The sequence below is a fragment of the Pectinophora gossypiella genome, chromosome 27 (assembly GCF_024362695.1).
Source record: "Pectinophora gossypiella chromosome 27, ilPecGoss1.1, whole genome shotgun sequence".
NCBI classification, from domain to species: Eukaryota; Metazoa; Arthropoda; class Insecta; order Lepidoptera; family Gelechiidae; genus Pectinophora; species Pectinophora gossypiella.
Window position 1 is genome coordinate 2,486,232 of NC_065430.1, and position 23,245 is coordinate 2,509,476.

At 43.4% G+C, this 23,245-nt stretch overlaps 2 protein-coding genes across 2 annotated transcripts in view; one reads left to right on the forward strand and one right to left on the reverse strand.

Annotated features, from left to right (window-relative positions):
* LOC126378729 (bromodomain and WD repeat-containing protein 3) overlaps nucleotides 1–972 on the reverse strand; it is a 41,479-nt gene extending 40,507 nt beyond the window's left edge. Inside the window, exons 1-4 of the mRNA XM_050027108.1 lie at nucleotides 827–972; nucleotides 683–741; nucleotides 577–606; nucleotides 390–449 (exon numbers count right to left, since the gene is read on the reverse strand). Coding sequence (XP_049883065.1) covers nucleotides 390–449; nucleotides 577–606; nucleotides 683–741; nucleotides 827–863 — 186 coding nt within the window. The 5' untranslated portion in view covers nucleotides 864–972. The remainder of the gene's footprint in view (nucleotides 1–389; nucleotides 450–576; nucleotides 607–682; nucleotides 742–826) is intronic.
* Nucleotides 973–2,069: 1,097 nt separating this feature from the next.
* The window catches only part of LOC126379034 (E3 ubiquitin-protein ligase COP1-like), a 31,226-nt gene continuing 10,050 nt past the window's right edge, over nucleotides 2,070–23,245 (forward strand). The window contains exons 1-12 of the mRNA XM_050027622.1: nucleotides 2,070–2,272; nucleotides 2,440–2,737; nucleotides 3,868–4,032; nucleotides 5,393–5,581; nucleotides 5,865–5,985; nucleotides 7,095–7,207; nucleotides 7,953–8,148; nucleotides 12,828–12,836; nucleotides 16,680–16,927; nucleotides 17,851–17,994; nucleotides 18,553–18,767; nucleotides 19,171–19,291. Coding sequence (XP_049883579.1) covers nucleotides 2,229–2,272; nucleotides 2,440–2,737; nucleotides 3,868–4,032; nucleotides 5,393–5,581; nucleotides 5,865–5,985; nucleotides 7,095–7,207; nucleotides 7,953–8,148; nucleotides 12,828–12,836; nucleotides 16,680–16,927; nucleotides 17,851–17,994; nucleotides 18,553–18,767; nucleotides 19,171–19,291 — 1,863 coding nt within the window. The 5' untranslated portion in view covers nucleotides 2,070–2,228. The remainder of the gene's footprint in view (nucleotides 2,273–2,439; nucleotides 2,738–3,867; nucleotides 4,033–5,392; nucleotides 5,582–5,864; nucleotides 5,986–7,094; nucleotides 7,208–7,952; nucleotides 8,149–12,827; nucleotides 12,837–16,679; nucleotides 16,928–17,850; nucleotides 17,995–18,552; nucleotides 18,768–19,170; nucleotides 19,292–23,245) is intronic.

Sequence of the window (23,245 nt, forward strand, 5' to 3'; positions counted from 1 at the left end):
GAACCCCTCGGCTGACGCCGCCATGCGCGAACCAATCAGAAGCGAGAAGTACTACGATCGAGCGCTAGAGCGAGATGCCGCAAGATCGCTTACGAAAACGACGCATGCCGAAAAGAGATAACAGTCTCCCTCATTACGACACTGATCCGTCCTCCCATTGCATGATAAACTAATTTTTTTACAAATTACTGAAAATCTTCCTAATTATCACTGAAACATCCCCAAAACATTTTTCACGGGTTAACACCATATTTTCACGCTCATATTGATGCATAACACGATATAAGAAATTTTGCTGTTTCACAGCAATTTCGTGTTTTCTAATCGCTAATCTCGTAAGAAAACGTAAATAAACAATGATTTTCAGCTGAAAACCCGCGAAAACTCACCAATTCATTGTAGGATTGGGCGTGCTCGTTGCCCTCCCAATCGAGGCGTCGAGGCAGCACCTGCAACAGGACAGACCGTACAAAAACTTTTCAGCAAAGTTTCAGCGAGTTTGACAGGCGCAACCACGTGCGTTTCACCAAAACAACAATAAGCTCTAAACCCGGCACTAGGAAAGCTCAAACTTACCTCTACACTCTCGAGCTCTTTTAGCAAAGTCTGCAAAATAAAAGGTCATATGTAAGTGATTTGACTTTATATAATTAATATTTAGACATATCCGGACCTAATTTACCTTAGCAGTTTCCTTCAGAGGTCCACCGGAGAGGAATTTCGCGATCAAAAAGTAGAGCTCTGAAACCGGGAAAGCTACCATTACAAGACCTCGTACATACGACACTAGCATCTTCTTACTCATATTTTGAGCTTCAGCACTCACCGGGAACGACCCTGAGCTCCTCGTTAGATTCCTCCATGACCCTAGATTTTATTTCATGGGCACAAATTCACATAACACATCACAAACACTGTAAAAATCCAGCAAACATTTCACTTTTTACATTGTTGACGAGCGAGAAATGCAACCTTCTGTAATAATAGCAAAATGGCGTATGTTGTGTCGATAAAACAGTCTTCAACGTAAAATTCGCAGTCGGTAAACAAGTTGCCAAGTAGTTCCTAGTAAATACACTAGATGTCGCAATTTGATTACTGTATTGCCAATATAAGCATATAAAATACTAACAAATAATTCTTAAAACGACTGCATTTATTTTTGATTAATTGGTGGTTGATTGATAATAAAATAATAAATCGGCTTTTATTCCTCAGTTTTATCAAATAAATCCGACAGAGGCACATTTCATGTACTGTGTAAGTATTCTTTTTTTCAATCATACAAATTTAGCATCATTCCTACTAAACGAAACCATTGATGCGTAAAAACAGCAACACCAATTTCCAAAAGTCTCTTGTTGATTCTTGATTGTGAGGTTGCCCCGCTCAGCAAAATTGCGAGAATTTCGATGGAACTTGTGAATAAACGATGGGTTTCGATGATAAAACAGGTCTCATGAGAGAAACATTTCTCGCGTACGAATTTGGCCGTGCTGCGTTTTGGTAGTGAGTCAAGAAAGTGGTGTTTCTGTGGGGCGGTGCCTGGAGGTGGATTTCGAGCTGTCTGCCCAGGGTCCTGGTGTGTGTGAACCGTGTATGAGCTGGAGCGATATGCTAGCTAGGTCCTCAAGGCTGTATCTTTCTGCCACGTGTCTATAAACGTAAGTAAAAGGGTCTGCGCGGGTATATTTATCGTAATGTTTTCCAGTTCACTTCGCGAGCCATGGTCACTGGACATTGCTCACAAGCTTGTATTGATTGACACTATATATATCCTCCACACACCCGCTGCGCTGTCTGTCTGGAGTTACAAATTCGTAGAATATTCCCTAGCTACCTGCTAATAAAGATTGTTTTTGCCAAGTTTGTTGTTGTCAAAACTTTTATGGTGTTTACATGAGATTACTTCCTTGTGATTTCGCGTTGTCATTAAAAAGTATAGTGTAGATACTGAAACAAATTTCTGAGCAATAAGTTGTTGGAAGTACTTCTAAACATATTTTTTAAGGTTACCCCAAAATTATTTAAATTCAGTTTTAATTTAAAAAAATTAGTTCTTTAAACATTTAAGTTAGTAGTTTTGTGCATTTGTAATTGTCCAGCTTAAGTCATTGTTACATTAGTAAGTAGTAACCGGGACCAACGGCTTAACATGCCTTCTGAAGCACCAAATTTTTACCTGTGATGGAGTTGTAGACATTGGCAGTAATGATTGTCTCTTCTCTATGGCGACCAGTTGCCATACAACCATAAAGTTGAAGTTGAAATTGTAAGAAATTAAGGTTTTATTGAAAAAACTGACGCTGAAGTATTATTGTACATGTTACATTTAGTCAAATTTTTTTTTTAATGTAGCACCGAGAATGCTACACCGACAAGACCGTGGCTCTTTAGTTAGTGATGTGATGTGACATTTTTTTAAATGATTATTTGTAGGAGCACCATGTCTGGAACAGCAGCCAGTGGCTCCGGGGTAGGCAGCACGGTGGGCGGCGGCGCGGGACAGGCGCTGGCTCTGGGCGGGCTGGGAGGCTCTCTTGAAGACAAGGACTGCGACCTGCTGTGCCCCGTGTGCTTCGAGCTCATCGAGGAAGCCTATGTTACCCGCTGTGGACACTCCTTCTGCTACGCCTGCATCGCCAAGTCCGTGGAGCTGCACAGACGGTGTCCCAAGTGTGGTGCAGCGCTCGCCTCTAGGGATCATATATTTCCGAATTTCTTGCTTAATGAATTGGTGAGTAGGGGGTGTTTTTAATTTACGATAATCTTCAAGTTCCCCCAGGCAATTTAAAAAGTGGGATGACGAAATAATGTCAATGGCTGAAAACACTAAGACCTGGACCAGATTCGTAGATAACAAAAAAGAATGGAGAGAAATGGGGGAGGTCATTGCCCGAAGGCACACAGATTGTAATGTGTGTATATTTTCATCTTGTAAATGTATATGTGTGTCGTAGATTTTACCTAAATAAACTTTTTTATTATTATTGGTTATTGTAGATTGTAGATTAAGGAAAAACTTTAAAGTGTAACTTTTACATCTGGAAAAAAGGCTATAAATAAATAAATAAAAATCTTCAAGTTAAGTGTGCTATTACAAAGGACTTGAACATAGCTAGCTAGGAGTGGGTGTATTATACACCTCTGCCTACCCCTTTGGGGATACAGGCGTGGTGCTATGTGTCATGTGTTCAAGTCAACATTTGCAAACAATGATCTTTGGAGGGAAAGAAAGTACATAAATTCAATAAATTTACAAATAGAATAATAATAGCATAAAAGAAAGAAGAGATACAATCGGCAGGCTTAATGCTAAACAGGAATTTCTTCCAGGCAATTTATTTACTGACACAACTTCCACTGAAATCAAAAACACTAGAAAGCTCAGTGTGGTGTGGGTACTTAGTTCATCCTGGGATGGATGTACCTCTGACTACCCCAATTGGGATATAGTCTTGTTATGTTGTTTGAACATTAACATAACATAAAAAATACTTTATTGTACACTCAGGAAATAAAAAATACAAAACAAAAGAGAAATAGAAAGTTAGGTAAAAAAATACATATTTACACATTTTAACCTCTTAACGCCGAGATTTCCAGACACAATAGTTAAACAATGGGTTTTGGATTTTAAAAGAACATTCGGTCTTACGACTTTAATGTAGTAATTAATAATGGTAGTAATTATCAAAATGGTAGTAAGCTCAGCAGAAGGTATAGTGTAGCTGTGGTTAGATTATGGCGCTGATTTTCAGCTGCAGCTGATTTACCATCAAAAACAAAAAGAAAGCTAAGTAGCAATATCTTCCAGGCAACCTTGCTATGGTCATTATAACTTGTCGATGCTGGTATCCCGTGCAGGTGGCGAAGCGTCGCCTCCGCCAGTCGTGCACGTCTCCCCCGGGCGCGGCGCCGGCGGAGGGCGCCCGCCTCAGGCAGCTGCTGGCGGCCGAGAGCAGGCACCTCGCCATGCCCGATGTGGACAGCATGCTCGATGTTCTCACCAGGAGGAAGAGGTTGCTTGAGGTATGTTACGTGGCACGGTCGATCGGCACATTGTTAATACCCGAAATAAAAATAAACTTGCTTTACAAGTCAGTCGATTACATAAGATTACTAATTTAAGGGGCAATGTATACGTTTTTACAATAAGATTCCCATTGACATTCAGAATTTGCCTTTCAACTGTTTTAAGACACTAGTTAAAGTTAGTGATTATTTAGAAGATATGAATGCATGGGATTAACTGTCTGAGAACTGATATTAGGCAGCTAAATTACTCAATTGTATACCAATTTTTTATGTTTATTTTTATTTTTTTAAAGAACGTCTAAGGCCCTGTGCCGAGGTTTTTCTTGCAGCTTCTTTTCCCCGGCTATACAGGTTGTGAGAAGCTGCAGTAGTTATAGGCGGATGAGGCGTTCGTTATGTAAAAATTGACGATTCAAAGTGTCACTATGTTACCTACTGGATAAAGATATTTTTGAATTTGAATTTGATCGGCGGGTAGAAAACGCTACATCGAAGGAATACATCTACCAAAGCGCATATTTGACATTAGGCTACTTGACAACCTAGTCAATTGAGATAGTTTTTACCATCATATAAGAAAACCAGGTGTGCTCAAAAGTGACAGTTAATTTTATTTTTTTTGTTTTCCCCGAAGGGTAAGGCAAAGGGAACTATGCCCATACAGCCATGTCTTACGTATTTTTTTCTTGATGATTAATGAAATGATGAAAGGTGATGATGATGAAACCTAAGCCCCCACCCTCGGAGTAGACTCCTACTCCGAACCCCAAACGAATTAACTCAAAAGTCCGCATAAACTTTTGAGTTATGAAGCGGCTTCCTGACACGAAGCGAAAATAGGCAGATACACTTTGTTCATTGAATACTCCAATATAATAACACTCGCGAATGTCTTCCGAATAACTTAATGCGATCATTAACCACAAAACACCACTTCGTATTAATTATTTAGATTATTCAATGAAGAAAGCAACTGTCCCGTTCCCGTTTCCCGCCAAAAAGCCTGACAGTTAACATTTCAATGTTAGCCCAGCTGACGTCATCCCAACTTACGTTACCAATTCGTAAAAAATAAACTACCCACGTAGTTACTTACAGTTTTAATAATTTTTATACATATTTGTGATAAGTAATAGTAATTAAATATATTAGTCAGTAATTCATTTAATTTTCAATAATAAAATTTACGTCTTTGGAATGTTGGAGATACCAATTTAATGGTAACACTTACGTCATCAAACGCAATGGCGGCCAGGCATACCTGGTTTTCTTATAGCATACTTTTTACGAAACGTCAAAACGAAAGTTTTGAATGGAGATACTGTCCAGTGACGTCGTCAATTGTGACTCGCAGGCGGAGTCTGCGGCGGCGCACCACCGGCTCGTGTACGAGTTCCTGGCGCAGCTGCTGCGGAACCGGCAGCAGCAGCTGGAGCAGCTGACGCGCGAGGCGGCGCTGGTGAGGGCGGACATGGAGCACGTGGCCGGCGTGCTGCGGGACCTGCGGGCCGGCGCCGCGGGGCTGGCGCAGCTGCACGCCCGGGTGAGTGGCGGCGGCAGCTGGGCAGCTGGTGGTGGCGGACGTGGGGCACGTGGCCGGCGTGCTGTCGCCGAGTGGTTTTTTTTTTATAGAGAGGGAGATGCCTTGCCAGTCGCACGAACGACTGGGTTATGTGGGACTCGCACCCACTAAAACCCCCTCTGCACTACAGACTGCAGACACAATAGTCCGCACCTTTGTTGGTTTACAAAAAAAATGTTACATTACTTAATTAATTGGTCTTTAATGTATTCCTTAAGTGACCAGTGCCTGGTTGCAGGGCGAGGCGGGCGAGGCGGGCCCCGCCGGCGAGGCCGTCCGCGCGCTGCGCCAGGAGCTGGCCGACCTCAGCCACGCCGTCAGCCAGTCCGCGCACCACGACGCCGACGACGGGCTGCCGCTGCACAGTGCGTGCTGGCATTTAGTTATACAAATATTTACATTGTCAACAAGATCCAGGAGACACAGGAGACTATGCTAATGGTCGGCTTAATGTCGGTACATAGTGTTTAGGATATTAAGGTCCTTTATTGTTGTACACTCGAATTTTGCACTTACAAATAGTCTTGTATGTTGAATGATCTATTGACGACTGGTTATAAAATAATACAGGTATGATACTTATCTATATAAAACGAATGAACACATAGAAGAAAAAACCTATATACGTCCCACTGCTGGGCACAGGCCCATACATACACGAGAGAGATCCCGTGGTGTAATAGTGCGGGTTCAAGTCCTGTCTGAGTCAGATTTTTTTTTTCGATTTACATACATACATAAACTCACGCCCGTAATCCCTAATGGGGTGGGCAGAGCCACAAGTAATCAAAGACAACTTGCAGCCACTGTTGATACGATGTCGTAAGCTGGATATGATGAACCTTATGGTGATAAGGGATCAGCCTATCGCCCATAACATTAGTCCATCATGTTAGAGGACACAATCCCTCTGTCGGTTTTTACGACATGCCCGGAAAGACAAGCAGCTGAACGTGTTCTATGTTTTTTATATGCTCCCAGAACAGCATAGAAGATTTTTCGATTTAAATTTTCTCTTTATGAGTTTCGTTTTTAGAATGACACACATACATAAACAGTCTATATACGTCCCACTGCTGGGCACAGGCTTCCGCTCAATCAACTGGAGGGGGTACGTAGCATACTCCACCACGCTGCTCCAATGCGGGTTGATGGAGATGTTTTTACGGCTAATAGCCGGGACCAACGGCTTAACGTTCCCTCCGAAGCACGGAATCATCTTACTTTTTCGGACAATCAGGTGATTCAAGCCTGAAAAGTCCTTACCAAACAAAGTACAGTCTCACAAAGTGATTTCGACAATGTCCCCATCGGGAATCGAACTCGGACCTCCAGATCGTGAACCTAACGCAAAATATTTAGAATGACGAAATCATAATATAATTTCAATATATGCGCACGATGACATTTCATTCGAATGTTCTTTTTTCGAATGAGTTATTCATATTCGTGGTGTGTTGATGTATCGTATCAGGTGTGAGTTCCGTGGAGGAGGAGGAGAGCTTCGCGGGCGCGGGGGGCGGCGCGGGGGACGCGCTGGCCGCGCGCTGGAGGAGGCTGGCGCAGCACTTCGACGACTTCGTGCAGGCAAGCTAAAAAAAATAATTCATTCTTTTTCTTCGTAACATTATAACTGAACACTTTAGTGAATTTTCGCTACTGCTACATTTTATTAGGTTATATTGTTGTCGATTTGAGTCCTGTTTCTTAACCGACTTCAAGAAAAGAAAGAATCTCAAGAAAAGAATCTTTAGAATAACATACAATAATGACATAACACGTAATGTCTGTCACGAAATGGAATACCATTGTATTTAAATCTATAAATTATGTAATACAAACTGGATTAAAAAAAAAGAAAAGAAAGGAAAACATGAAACAGTAGGACTAGGGCCCTGTGCTGGGAGGTTTTCTGGCCACGTCTTTCCCTCAGCGTTACAGATTCCGATGTGGTAGTAAGTAGTTTTACAGCTGGTTACATAATATGTAATTTAATTTTTTTTGACGTTCAAAAAGCGCTAACTTTGTAAGCCAATTTTGAAAAAGAAATATTAAAAAAAGAAAAATAAAATATTCATTTATTTAAATAATTATAATATTGTATATTCATTTCTTTGACATTATTTTGTTAATTATGACTATCATTGGAATAATTTATGATTATCACATTTCTTGTAAGTTTTTGCATGGCATACACATGGTGGATCATGAGATCCTTATACATAAAATTATGACCATCTTGTAACAACCATGTATCCAACCAAATAAAATTATTCTATTCTAATGAATAGTGTATTTATTGAATGTCAAAACTCTACGATTGATACTACAGTGCTACTTCGCGCACCGCGCCGACGAGCTGTACTTCCCCGGCTCCAGCGGCGCCTCGGCCGCGCCCACCCCCGCCCCCGTCACCTCCGCCACCCCCGCCCCCAGCGCCCCCGCCACCCCCGCCGGGGGCGCGCCGGGCGCCAGCGAGGACCACGTGCCGCAGGGGCCGCCCGACTGCCGGGCGCAGAGCGCCGCTGGTATGTACCACTCATCATCACCAGCCCATTAACGTCCCCACTGCAGGGGCACGGGCCTTCCCTATGGATGGATAGGGAGATCGGGCCTTAAATCACCACGCGGTCCCAGTGCGGATTGGTGGTTATTAACGACTGCTAATGCAGCCGGGACCAACGGCTTAACGTGCCTTCCGAAGCACGGGGGAGCTCGAAATGAAAACTTTTTTTTTGTGGTCACCCATCCTATGACCTATGCGAAAGTTGCTTAACTCCAACAATCGCAGACCGGGCGCGTTTACCGCTGCGCCACCGAGCTCCTACTAATATTATACGTGTTCAAGTATCAGACATTCCCGCTTCCTACCCTTTCCTATCACCCGGCGGCGCTCATTCATTCATCGAACACGCTCACTCAAATTTCCGAATCATTCATTCTCTTCTTGCTTCAACAACCGTGCGTGAGAGTGTCGGCCGACCAAACAAAATACAAATTATCATCATAAAAGTGCACGCAGCCATCTGATTCATCATCTCCGAGGGCCCTCGTCGAGCAACGGTGTCCCCGGGGATATAAATCTCCGTTTTGCAGCGCATCCGTAAGTTTTTCCCACCTTCCCTCTGTTACTTGTCTGTAGGATATTTTTGTATAACCGCCCTTTTCGCTCAAACAACCAACGCGACCTATGTTTACGTACACCACTGGAGCTATCGAAGCTATCTTTACCACAACACAAACATTTTTGGGCCTTACGAGCCGAATTTTCATATTTGCACCGCAAATTGGTTGTTTGAGAAAAAGTTTTGGCGTCCATATTTGTTCGCAAAAGCCATCAACTTTCTAATAAAAAACAAGTGATATTTCACGTAGGGAACATAAATATTATCATATCACAACATATTTTACACTTTTCAACATATTTACATCATATTTCATTAATTAGTTTCATCCATTTGGGGTAGTAAGAGAAAGATTCATTCATATTTTTTCTTCTTCTACCGGTTGAAACTTGTCGGTTCGGCGCGAGCGCGGTCGTTGGAAGCCGATTCTCATAACGTTTTTGTACAATCGTATAATACGGTTTTCTAACCTACGTTTTGTACCATATCAAGCGTTGTTTTATGTGTAACATGCGACACTAAAACATTTCATCAAATTCATTTTTTTTGGGCGTACCATACGGCGCTTAAAATTACATCATTTTGTTTTGTTGTGAGAATCACTTGGTGCAATATCAGCACATTAACGTATTTTTTGTTTGAGTGTAGCATATCGCACTCAATGAATATCGTTATTTTTGTATCACATTCACATCAGTTAATTTTCAGTGTAGCATATCGCACTTGAAAAATATCATTTCATAATTGGCGTATGATTTCAGTGTAGCATATCGCACTCGAAACATAGCGTTTTTCATTAAACATAAATAATTATCTTTTGTGTAGCATATCGCACAATAAGTTAATTTGCATCACATCTATAATTTTATTTCATTTTAGTGTTCGTACCATATGACGACACTTTTGTCATAATAAATTAACGGTCCTTCGAATTTAATATTAAACAAAAAAAAAATTGTATCGTACGTAAACAGTTATCAGAATAGCACTCATCATAACATTCAATCATTCGGATAATATTCGTTCTATGGTAGAAAAATATTACCATTCAATGAGTGAATAATTAATGTCATTCATTCGAATTCTTCATAACATTCATTCCATTAGCTGTCAATTTGCATTTTCGTATCGTATTGCATTTTGTAGAAGATTATCGTTTATTTTTCACAATTTTCTATTGTTTTCGGGATAATAACATTATCAATCGATAGATCATCATATGTTTTATGTTTTTTAGCCTTCTTTACAGCCTGAATTAAGCACAAAGTTAACAATATCTCGGAAGTGTTGGTTATAATATCAAATCAGTTTCTTGTTGTTTTTTTCAACTTTACTGATTAATTTCGTTCAAAATGAGTGAATCGTTGCTGTCCCACTATAGATCAAAGCGAAATATAGCTTTCAAACGCCTAGAAGATGGTGTCAAGTGCGCAAGAAGTTGTGAGAAGGATGTCGCGATTTTGCCTCGTTTTGTAACATGGTGTTCACGCTTAGAGTCTATCATGGACTCCTTTAATGATGCGCATGTCAGTCTTATGAGTGAATTAGACAAGTCTCAAGCTACAAGTGATATGATAAGTGAAGAAGCGATATACCAAGAGAAAGCTGATGACATGTTCTTCGAAATTCTTGAGATTAAGCGTAATTTATTGCCTGCGGAAAAACCAAAGCCACAACAAGATGCACCTCCACCTAGCAAATCACATAGCAAATTGCCCACTATTAAGTTGCCAACATTTTCAGGTCAATTTAAAGACTTTCCGGGTTACATTGACTTATTCAATACCCTTGTTCACCGCCGTACAGATTTGTCTAATGTGGAAAAATTCCAGTATTTACAAACATCACTGTCGGGTGAACCAATCAACATCATCAGGCCATATCCTATTTCGGAAGCCAATTATCTAAGTGCTTATGAGGCTTTAAAAAACCGATACAATAACAAACGATACCTTGCTTTTGTATGTTGGGAACAGATCACCAATTCAAAGCCGGTTCCTTCAGGCTCGGCTCATCTTCTGAGGAATTTGTTGGATACATTCAACGAGAATCTTTCAATGCTTAAAAGCTTAGGGCTCCCTACAACCGATTGGGACTTTGTTCTGTTTCATTCTTTGTTGACAAGATTAGATCCGAAGTCACGTGAGGCATTCGAATTGTCTACGAAGGGTAGTGATTTTCCTTCCTACTCTGAATTACAAAAATTCTTAGAAGATAGGTGCTCCGCTCTGGAACGCTCTACCTTGTCAACGGGTAATGTCACATCCAATAAAAATCAAGCACAGCCCAAGCAGAACCAGTCAAGAATGGCACCAACCATGTTGCTAGCACAAGCATCTGGCACAGGTTGTATTTTGTGCTCTAAATATCATCCTCTTTTCATGTGTTCAAGCTTTTTATCAAAGTCTCCTCAGGAACGTTCCAAACTTGTCAGACAAAATAAACTTTGTTTAAATTGTCTCCGTTCAAATCACTCTGCTGATCAATGTTTCTCATCACATACTTGCAAATATTGTAATAACAAACATAACAGTTTATTGCATTTTCCATCCAACAAAAATCAACAATCCAATTCATTAAACAAAAGTCAACAATCTAAGTCATCAGTTAATAATAATCAAACTTCATCATCATCAAACAATCAGACCGCTTCAGTGTCTGATGAGAGTGCGATCACACCTGTTACCTCTCTCTCCAATGTTTCTGGCGGTATGTCCGGGTCTTCATTTGTGATGCTGGCTACGGCAGAGGTGGAAGTTAGGGATGGTAGGGGTTGTTATCAGAAGGTCCGCGCATTGTTGGACCCAGGTAGTCAGAGCCACATCATAACAAACGCTTGTGTCAACCGTTTAGGCCTGACTCGTTATAAATCAAACACACCCATGTCGGGTATAGGTGGAATACCTACAAAATCATTAAACAAAGTTTTCATGGAGATCCGTCCAGTAGGTAAAACGGAGCCGTTGTTTTCCACTGAGGCTGTGACTCTTAACAAGATTTGTGGCGACATGCCTACTCATCCTATTATCAAGGATCGTTTCAAACATATATCAAACATAAAGCTCGCAGATGAGCATTTTCACACTTCGCGTCCCGTTGATATTCTCATCGGTGGCGAGATCTTTCCGCACATCTTATTGCCGGGCAAGATAGACGGCGGAGATCAGGCAGCATCAGCCATCAATACCGTGTTTGGATACGTCCTCATGGGTAAAACATTATCATCAACATCATCTCCCGTACCATTATCAATCAATCATTTATCAATGGATGCAAAGTTAGACGATGCAGTCCAAAAGTTTTGGGAGATTGACACCATACCATCATCATCAGAAAAATCAAGTCTTTCTCCAGACGACGTGCGCTGTGAGGAGATTTATCAATCAACACATGAGCGTGACGCACACGGGCGATACATCGTTCGGCTTCCGTTTCGTGACCAAGAGCCAACTTTTGAGGGTTCATATGATATAGCCCTTCGTCAATTCAAGCAGCTTGAAAAGCGTTTGCTTCGTAATCCATCATTTCATCAAGATTATCAGGAGCATGTCATGGAGTATCTATCATCAGGGCAGATGGAGATTGTTCCACCAGAGCAGTGTCAATCCCCTACTGCTTACTATATACCACATCACGCAGTTATTAAGCCTGGAAGGCTTCGGGTCGTCTACAACGCCTCCAATAAAGACAAGAACGGCGTCTCTTTGAATGACACTCTGCTGACCGGTGCCAAGCTTCAAGCTGATATCAGTAACATCATTTTGCGCTTTCGACTCCATGCCATTGTCTTCACTGCTGACGTACGACAAATGTACCGGCAGATTATAGTCGCGAAAGAACATCGTGATTATCAACGTATCCTGTTCAGAAGTTCACCTGATCAATCAATCCAGGAGTACCGTCTCAATCGAGTTACGTTCGGCGTATCATCAGCGCCGTACTTGGCTATACGTAGCATGCACCAACTGGCCGAAGACGAGCAGACAGCTTTCCCTGCTGCTGCAGAAGTTCTGCTTAACGATCTGTACGTCGATGACGTCGTCACTGGCGCTCAAGATACTCACCAGGCTTTGGAGATCAAGCACCAGCTCGTTAACATTATGGGTTCTGCAGGCTTCGAGCTCAGGAAGTGGTCCAGCAACCACTCAGCTGTGCTACAAGACGTACCAGAAGATCACAAGGCGGTTCCAGACGTGACTTTTGACAGTGATACCCAATTCGTGAAAGTTCTCGGGTTAGCCTGGAATTCATCTCAAGACATTTTCAATTATCAAGTCAATCAGATATCACGTGATTGTACCAAGCGTACAATGCTTTCGGAGCTTGCACGCATATATGATCCGATTGGTCTTTTAACACCATTAACATTTTTAGCAAAGCATCTTATTCAACGTTTGTGGCTCTTGGGTTCTTCGTGGGACGATCCAGTACCCGACGAAATCAATCAACTTTGGACGAAGTATATTTCACAGCTCCCCAATCTTTTGCAACTTCACATCCCGAGACGCATCACGCGGGACGACGCAGTCACTTATCAACTTCACGGTTTCTGCGACGCGAGTGAGGCTGGATATGCGGGTGTTGTATATCTCCGTTCCACTAATGCTCAAAATCATTATCATATCGCTTTGGTAAGCGCAAAATCACGCTTTTCACCTACCAAACGCAGGACTCTTCCAAGGCTCGAATTATGCGGTGCCTCATTGCTCGCAGATCTCATGCATTATGTCTTGAACATCTTTTCTAACATCATCAACATAGACGGCGTTTACGCCTGGTCTGATTCTATGATAGTCCTGGCTTGGATCAAGTCCAAATCATCAAACTTTAAAGTGTTCGTCGGCAACCGCATATCTAACATCCAACGCAAAGTGCCTAATGCCAAGTGGGGTCATGTTCCTGGGAAACAAAATCCAGCGGACTGTGCCAGCCGTGGCTTAATACCAGATGATCTCATCAGTCACGACCTGTGGTGGACAGGCCCGGAATGGTTAACTGAAGACGAAGACCACTGGCCCAGCGAACCTGTAACTGAAAAATCATCATTAGAATCAAATCGGGATGTGGTGTGTGAGAAACGTACCTTGACAACTCTGATAACAACCTCTACCATCGAAGATCCTGCCGTAATTGATCAGTTGATCAACAAACATTCATCCCTGCGCAAGATACAGCGCATTTTTGCCTATTGCAGGCGTTTTATTGAGGCTCTGCGTAAAAATCAGCGCTCTGAGTCTGCCCACTTAACAGAGACTGAGCTGCATAATGCTCTCATGGTTCTCGTGATACATGTTCAGGGCTCTGAGTTTAGCGAGGTAATTCACAACCTCCGTTCAGGTCGTCCTTTATCAAAGCAATTTAGGAAGCTTAATCCATTTTTAGATCAAACAGGCGTTTTGCGCGTGGGGGGGAGGCTTGCTCGTTCTGAGCTTGAATATAACTCAAAGCATCCTGCTTTACTTCCGCGTAAACACCGCTTAACACAACTTATCATTCAATGCGTTCACAATGAAAACTTTCATCCTGGTCTACAGACCTTGCAGTATTTATTGCTCCAAAATTTTTGGATTTTATCACCAAGACGAGCTATTAATCATGTTATATCAAAATGTTATCGTTGCTTCCGTGTGAAGCCGATTGCTTTTCAGCCTGAAATGGCAGACTTACCAAAGGCTCGCATTACTCAAATCAAAGCATTCCAGTCAGTGGGCTGTGATTATGCAGGTCCTTTTAATATCACATTTCAAAGATATCGCGGTGCTCGCACCACGAAAGCATATTTGTGTCTTTTCGTATGCTTCGCTACGAAGGCACTCCATTTGGAATTAGCATCCGATTTATCAACGGAATCATTTTTGGCAGCCCTCCGTAGGTTCATTGCCCGACGCGGTAGGTGCAATACAATTCATAGTGACTGTGGCACCAATTTTAAAGGAGCTCAGTCTCAATTATCAGATCTCATGCGTACAGCTTGTGAAACAGAGCGCATTGAATTCAAATTCAATCCTGCAGGAGCACCACACTTCGGGGGCCTGTGGGAAGCAGGCGTCAAGTCTGTTAAAACTCACCTTTATCGTGTTATCGGTATACAAACGTTAACATACGAAGAATTAAATACACTTCTGACTCAGGTGGAGTCCGTACTAAATTCGAGGCCCTTATGCCCACTTAGTACGGACCCCAATGATTTGACAGTACTTACTCCAGGTCACTTTTTGACTCTGGCTCCTCTCACTACATTGCCAACACCAGATTACACTAACATACAAGTGAATCGACTCACGCGTTGGCAGCTTATTCAACGCATGCATCAAGACTTCTGGTCAAGATGGCACGCTGAATATCTTACCACACTATCACAACGCTTGAAATGGACAAAACCCATTGGTACTGTTAAACCTGACCAGCTCGTTATTATCAAAGACGAATTGACGCATCCTTTGCGATGGCGCTTCGGTCGCATCATTGCTCTGTACACTGGTCGTGATGGTATAGCCCGCTCCGCCAGTGTCAGGACTACACAGGGTGTCATTACACGGCCTCTTGTGAAGCTTTGTCCTATCCCAGATGGATATGACTAAACATTCTCTGTTAACTTGGCAATATTTTGACATTCTATTATTTTATCATATGTATATTTTCAATGTTAACATTTCAAAAAATCACACTTATCATAATGTATCATAATTGCATATTTATCATTTCTATCACACATCATATCAGTTTACATTCAGTCACACAGAACTCATCATATCATAGTCTATCAAATTTACTCTGTTGGTGGCTGGAGTGAACAAATGTGAAGATTTTGATTGCCTTTCTGGCTCAAAATTTCGCCAGCGGGGGGGGAAAATGTTCAAGTATCAGACATTCCCGCTTCCTACCCTTTCCTATCACCCGGCGGCGCTCATTCATTCATCGAACACGCTCACTCAAATTTCCGAATCATTCATTCTCTTCTTGCTTCAACAACCGTGCGTGAGAGTGTCGGCCGACCAAACAAAATACAAATTATCATCATAAAAGTGCACGCAGCCATCTGATTCATCATCTCCGAGGGCCCTCGTCGAGCAACGGTGTCCCCGGGGATATAAATCTCCGTTTTGCAGCGCATCCGTAAGTTTTTCCCACCTTCCCTCTGTTACTTGTCTGTAGGATATTTTTGTATAACCGCCCTTTTCGCTCAAACAACCAACGCGACCTATGTTTACGTACACCACTGGAGCTATCGAAGCTATCTTTACCACAACACAAACAATACGTAAATAGAAAAGTGTATGTGTTTGTCTGTCCGTCTTTCACGTCAAAACGGAGCGACGAATTGTCGTGTTTTTTTAAATGCAAACAGTTAAAGGGATGGACAGTGACGTAGGCTGCTTTTTGTCTCTTTCTAACCCCACCACTTGCCTAAAATGGGGGGTGAAAGTTTGTATGGAGCATTTCGAGGTAGAAAGCTAAAAATGGTATGAGGACTTTTTGTGAATAACAAAAAAATCGTACATAATTTTATTTTTGATAATCTGCCCCCAACACCTTCAAAGAGAGGGTGAAATATATGGAACTTTTCGCAATTTTCAAGGAAAGAAGCTAAAAATAGGTTCATTAGGAAACCGTGTTACCCCGAATTTAACGCGAGCGAGGCCGCGGGCAAAAGCTAGTTTAATATAACTGAGGAAGACCTTGAGGCCGCCTCGTCTGACGACGGAGTCGAGGAAAGTTGGAGTTTTCCACCTTGTTATGCCGGGTGTACGGTCACGAGCATTAATATGTATACACTTACTTACCATGTCACATTAACTTTTTTGACAAATTGAACTGTAAGTCTCACTAAATGTCAAATATGTTAGTGCGACAGAGTCCTAAAGTGGGTACATTATATACCTCATGACTGTTCTTCCCCGGGCTGTGGCTGACGTGTACGTGTGACGCTGCAGGCGGCGACCAGCGGCTGCCGGAGGGCTGCGGCGCGGCGGAGGCGCCGCCGGCGGGGTCGGGCGGGTCGCGCGGGCTGGAGGCGTTCCGCGAGGACCTGGTGGCCTTCACGCGGTACCGCGCGCTGCGGCCGCTCGCCACGCTGTCCTACTGCAGCGACGCCATCAACTACTCCACCATCGTGTCCACCATCGAGTTCGACAAGGACGACGAGTTCTTCGCCATCGCCGGCGTCACCAAGCGGATCAAGGTGAGGGCGCTGCTGAAGCAGGAACTCATGTATCACGTACAATAAACATGTGGAACGGTCATTTTATCGATTCTGCCGGTATAATTATGTCGTTTTGTCAATTAGTGCTGTCGATTTCGACAAAATTTACATTATCATCATCAATTTAAGAGCCGCGCTCGTGTCGGTGTAGCATTCTCCATGCTACTTTTTAGGGAAAAATAGGGCAGTAGTTTTCTCCTGCGGGCGGAAAATTTACATAAACAGCCTATATACGTCCCACTGCTGGGCACGGGCCTCCCCTCTATCAACCGGAGGGGGTATGGAGCATACTCCACCACGCTGCTCCACTGCGGCTTGGTGAAGGTGTTTTTACGGCTAATAGCCGGGACCAACAGTTTAACGTGCCCTCCGAAGCGCGGAATCCTCTTACTTTTTCAGACAATCAGGTGATTCAAGCCTGAAAAGTGCTTACCAAATAAAGGACAGTCTCACAAAGTGATTTCGACCATGACTGTTAACGCCGGTACGTTAACGTTAAGCTAAGCTAATAGAAGTTTAGTATAGAGCTAAGGGGTAGCTAGCTAAGGGGTGGTGACTCCGAAGAGAGCTAAATAAAACCGAACCCGTCGAGTGCTGATCGTACACTGATTTATTGTTTCCACCAATTGAACCCACTGCAACGTATAACGTATGACAAAGTGCACGCTATGCTAAATTAAATTAAGTACAATGAATTCTAATTTGTAAAGTAATAAAAAATATAAATGTGCGTGCGTTAGGTCGTACAATGACCCCATCGGGAATCGAACCCGGAGCTCCAGAGCGTGAGCCTGACGCTCTAACCACTAGACCACGGACGCTGTTTCGTTGACACAAAATGTATTGTTGCGCATGCTAGCCCAGCAAGGCCTGTAGTCTTATTATGACCCCCCCCGTGCCAGGTGTTCGAGTTCAAGGCGGTGGTGGGCGACGCGGTGGACGTGCACTACCCGTGCGCGGAGATGGCGTGCTCGCACAAGATATCGTGCGTGTCCTGGAACGCGTACCACAAGCACGTGCTCGCCTCCTCCGACTACGAGGGCACCGTACGTATACAACTGGCCACTATGACTCGTTATACAAATGACTACAGCCCTGTATACATCTGACTACTGCCTTGTATACAAGTGACTACTGTTTTGTATACAACTAACTATTGTTGTTTGTGTACAACTAACCACAGTGATTTCTATACAACCGATTATTGACTTGTATATAAGTGACTACTGACTCTTATGCAACTGACTACTGCCGTGTATACAAATGACTGCTGCCTTGTATACGAGTGACTACTGTTTTATATACAACGTAACGATTGTAATTTGTGTACAACTGACTACAGTGATTAAAACACATAATAACGGGTTCTTACCGCGTTTTAAAGTAGGGATATGAGACTCCCGATATTTCGACACTGTTGCAAGTGCCATGATCACGGGATGTGATGTGATGTGTTTTAATTATGATAATAACCGCGTAAACTTAATGACTACAGTGATTTCTATACAACCGATTATTGACTTGTATACACGTGACTACTGCCTTGTATACAAGTGACTGCTGCCCTGTATACAAGCGTCTACTGTACGTGTCCCCGCGGCCAGGTGTCGGTGTGGGACGCGCACACGGCCACCCGCACGCGCGCCCTCCAGGAGCACGACAAGCGCTGCTGGTCGGTGCACTTCAACCGCTGCGACGTGCGGCTGCTGGCGTCGGGCTCCGACGACGCGCGCGTCAAGCTGTGGGCGCTCAACGCGGAGCGCTCCGTCGCCACGCTCGAGGCCAAGTTCAACGTCTGCTGCGTAAGGTTCAACCCCAAGTGAGTACAACTACGTACATGCAGCTTAAACTCACGGCTAGAGTGGCGTAGGAGGGGGGAGTACGGTAGTAACAAAAATTTCCAAAGCTCACCAGCACACCGTCGCTTCCAATCAAACCGCCGCCACTACTCCCCCCCAATTACTCACAGGGTCCGCTTACCTAACCTGAAGATTTGACAGGTCCGGGTTTTATACAGAAGCGACTGCCTGGCTGACCGCCGGGCTACTAGCCTAAAGTGCCGCACACCTCCACCTTCCGCAGTGGAACAGCGTGGTGGAATACGCTCCAAACCCCTTCCGGTTGATTGAGAAAAGGCCTGTGCCCAGCAGTGGGACGTAGTTTATGTTGTGATAAAATGAATGTGTGGAGATGCAAAGTACAATGCCTGCCTACCCCGTCAGGTCGTCGTGCCACCTGGCGTTCGGGTCGGCGGACCACTGCGTGCACTACTACGACCTGCGGGCGCCGCGGGCCCCGCTGGCGGTGTTCCGCGACCATCGGAAGGCTGTCTCCTACGTGCAGGTACAAAGCTAACGAAACCTCAAATCATTTGTTCAATCGACTTAATTATCTATGCTTGGCTAAACCCTAAGTACTCGGTATCACATCCCAAGTACTTGGTACCATACCCCAAGTACTTACTACCATACCCCAAGTACTTACTACCATACCCCAAGTACTTACTACCATACCCCAAGTACTTACTACCATACCCCAAGTACTTACTACCATACCCCAAGTACTTACTACCATACCCCAAGTACTTACTACCATACCCCAAGTACTTGGTACCATACCCCAAGTACTTGGTACCATACCCCAAGTACTTACTACAATACCCCAAGTACTTACTACCATACCCCAAGTACTTACTACCATACCCCAAGTACTTACTACCATACCCCAAGTATTTACTACCATACCCCAAGTACTTACTACCATACCCCAAGTAACTACTACCATACCCCATGTACTTACCACCATACCCCAAGTACTTACTACCATACCCCAAGTACTTACTACCATACCCCAAGTACTTACTCCCATACCCCAAGTACTTACTACCATACCCCAAGTACTTACTACCATACCCCAAGTACTTACTACCATACCCCAAGTACTTACTACCATACCCCAAGTACTTACTACCAAACCCCAAGTACTTACTACCATACCCCAAGTACTTACTACCATACCCCAAGTACTTACTACCATACCCCAAGTACTTGGTACCAAACCCCAAGTACTTACTACCATACCCCAAGTACTTGGTACCAAACCCCAAGTACTTACTACCATACCCCAAGTACTTACTACCATACCCCAAGTACTTACTACCATACCCCAAGTACTTACTACCATACCCCAAGTACTTACTACCATACCCCAAGTACTTACTACCATACCCCAAGTACTTACTACCATACCCCAAGTACTTACTACCATACCCCAAGTACTTACTACCATACCCCAAGTACTTACTACCATACCCCAAGTACTTACTACCATACCCCAAGTACTTGGTACCAAACCCCAAGTACTTACTACCATACCCCAAGTACTTGGTACCAAACCCCAAGTACTAACTACCATACCCCAAGTACTTACTACCATACCCCAAGTACTTACTACCATACCCCAAGTACTTACTACCATACCCCAAGTACTTACTACCATACCCCAAGTACTTACTACCATACCCCAAGTATTTACTACCATACCCCAAGTACTTACTACCATACCCCATGTACTTACCACCATACCCCAAGTACTTACTACCATACCCCAAGTACTTACCACCATACCCCAAGTACTTACTACCATACCCCAAGTACTTACTACCATACCCCAAGTACTTACTACCATACCCCAAGTACTTACTACCAAACCCCAAGTACTTACTACCATACCCCAAGTACTTACTACCAAACCCCAAGTACTTACTACCATACCCCAAGTACTTACTACCATACCCCAAGTACTTACTACCATACCCCAAGTACTTACTACCATACCCCAAGTACTTACTACCATACCCCAAGTACTTGGTACCAAACCCCAAGTACTTACTACCATACCCCAAGTACTTACTACCATACCCCAAGTACTTACTACCATACCCCAAGTACTTACTACCATACCCCAAGTACTTACTACCATACCCCAAGTACTTACTACCATACCCCAAGTACTTACTACCATACCCCAAGTATTTACTACCATACCCCAAGTACTTACTACCATACCCCAAGTACTTACTACCATACCCCAAGTACTTACAACCATACCCCAAGTACTTACTACCATACCCCAAGTACTTACTACCATACCCCAAGTACTTACTACCATACCCCAAGTACTTACTACCATACCCCAAGTACTTACTACCATACCCCAAGTACTTACTACCATACCCCAAGTACTTACTACCATACCCCAAGTACTTACTACCATACCCCATGTACTTACCACCATACCCCAAGTACTTACTACCATACCCCAAGTACTTACCACCATACCCCAAGTACTTACTACCATACCCCAAGTACTTACTACCATACCCCAAGTACTTACTACCATACCCCAAGTACTTACTACCAAACCCCAAGTACTTACTACCATACCCCAAGTACTTACTACCAAACCCCAAGTACTTACTACCATACCCCAAGTACTTACTACCATACCCCAAGTACTTACTACCATACCCCAAGTACTTACTACCATACCCCAAGTACTTGGTACCAAACCCCAAGTACTTACTACCATACCCCAAGTACTTACTACCATACCCCAAGTACTTACTACCATACCCCAAGTACTTACTACCATACCCCAAGTACTTACTACCATACCCCAAGTACTTACTACCATACCCCAAGTACTTACTACCATACCCCAAGTATTTACTACCATACCCCAAGTACTTACTACCATACCCCAAGTACTTACTACCATACCCCAAGTACTTACTACCATACCCCAAGTACTTACTACCATACCCCAAGTACTTACTACCATACCCCAAGTACTTGGTACCATACCCCAAGTACTTGGTTCCAAACCCCAAGTACTTACTACCATACCCCAAGTACTTACTACCATACCCCAAGTACTTACTACCATACCCCAAGTACTTACTACCATACCCCAAGTACTTGGTACCAAACCCCAAGTACTTACTACCATACCCCAAGCACTTACTACCATACCCCAAGTACTTACTACCATACCCCAAGTACTTACTACCATACCCCAAGTACTTACTACCATACCCCAAGTACTTGGTACCATACCCCAAGTACTTACTACCATACCCCAAGTACTTACTACCATACCCCAAGTACTTACTACCATACCCCAAGTACTTACTACCATACCCCAAGTACTTACTACCATACCCCAAGTACTTACTACCATACCCCAAGTACTTACTACCATACCCCAAGTACTTACTACCATACCCCAAGTACTTACTACCATACCCCAAGTACTTACTACCATACCCCAAGTACTTGGTACCATACCCCAAGTACTTGGTTCCAAACCCCAAGTACGTACTACCATACCCCAAGTACTTACTACCATACCCCAAGTACTTACTACCATACCCCAAGTACTTACTACCATACCCCAAGTACTTACTACCATACCCCAAGTACTTGGTACCAAACCCCAAGTACTTACTACCATACCCCAAGTACTTACTACCATACCCCAAGTACTTACTACCATACCCCAAGTACTTACTACCATACCCCAAGTACTTACTACCATACCCCAAGTACTTACTACCATACCCCAAGTACTTACTACCATACCCCAAGTACTTACTACCATACCCCAAGTACTTACTACCATACCCCAAGTAACTACTACCATACCCCATGTACTTACTACCATACCCCATGTACTTACCACCATACCCCAAGTACTTACTACCATACCCCAAGTACTTACTACCATACCCCAAGTACTTACTACCATACCCCAAGTACTTACTACCATACCCCAAGTACTTACTACCATACCCCAAGTACTTACTACCATACCCCAAGTACTTACTACCATACCCCAAGTACTTACTACCATACCCCAAGTACTTACTACCATACCCCAAGTACTTACTACCATACCCCAAGTACTTGGTACCAAACCCCAAGTACTTACTACCATACCCCAAGTACTTGGTACCAAACCCCAAGTACTTACTACCATACCCCAAGTACTTACTACCATACCCCAAGTACTTACTACCATACCCCAAGTACTTACTACCATACCCCAAGTACTTGGTACCAAACCCCAAGTACTTACTACCATACCCCAAGTACTTACTACCATACCCCAAGTACTTTGTACCATACCCCAAGTACTTACTACCATACCCCAAGTACTTACTACCATACCCCAAGTACTTACTACCATACCCCAAGTACTTACTACCATACCCCAAGTACTTACTACCATACCCCA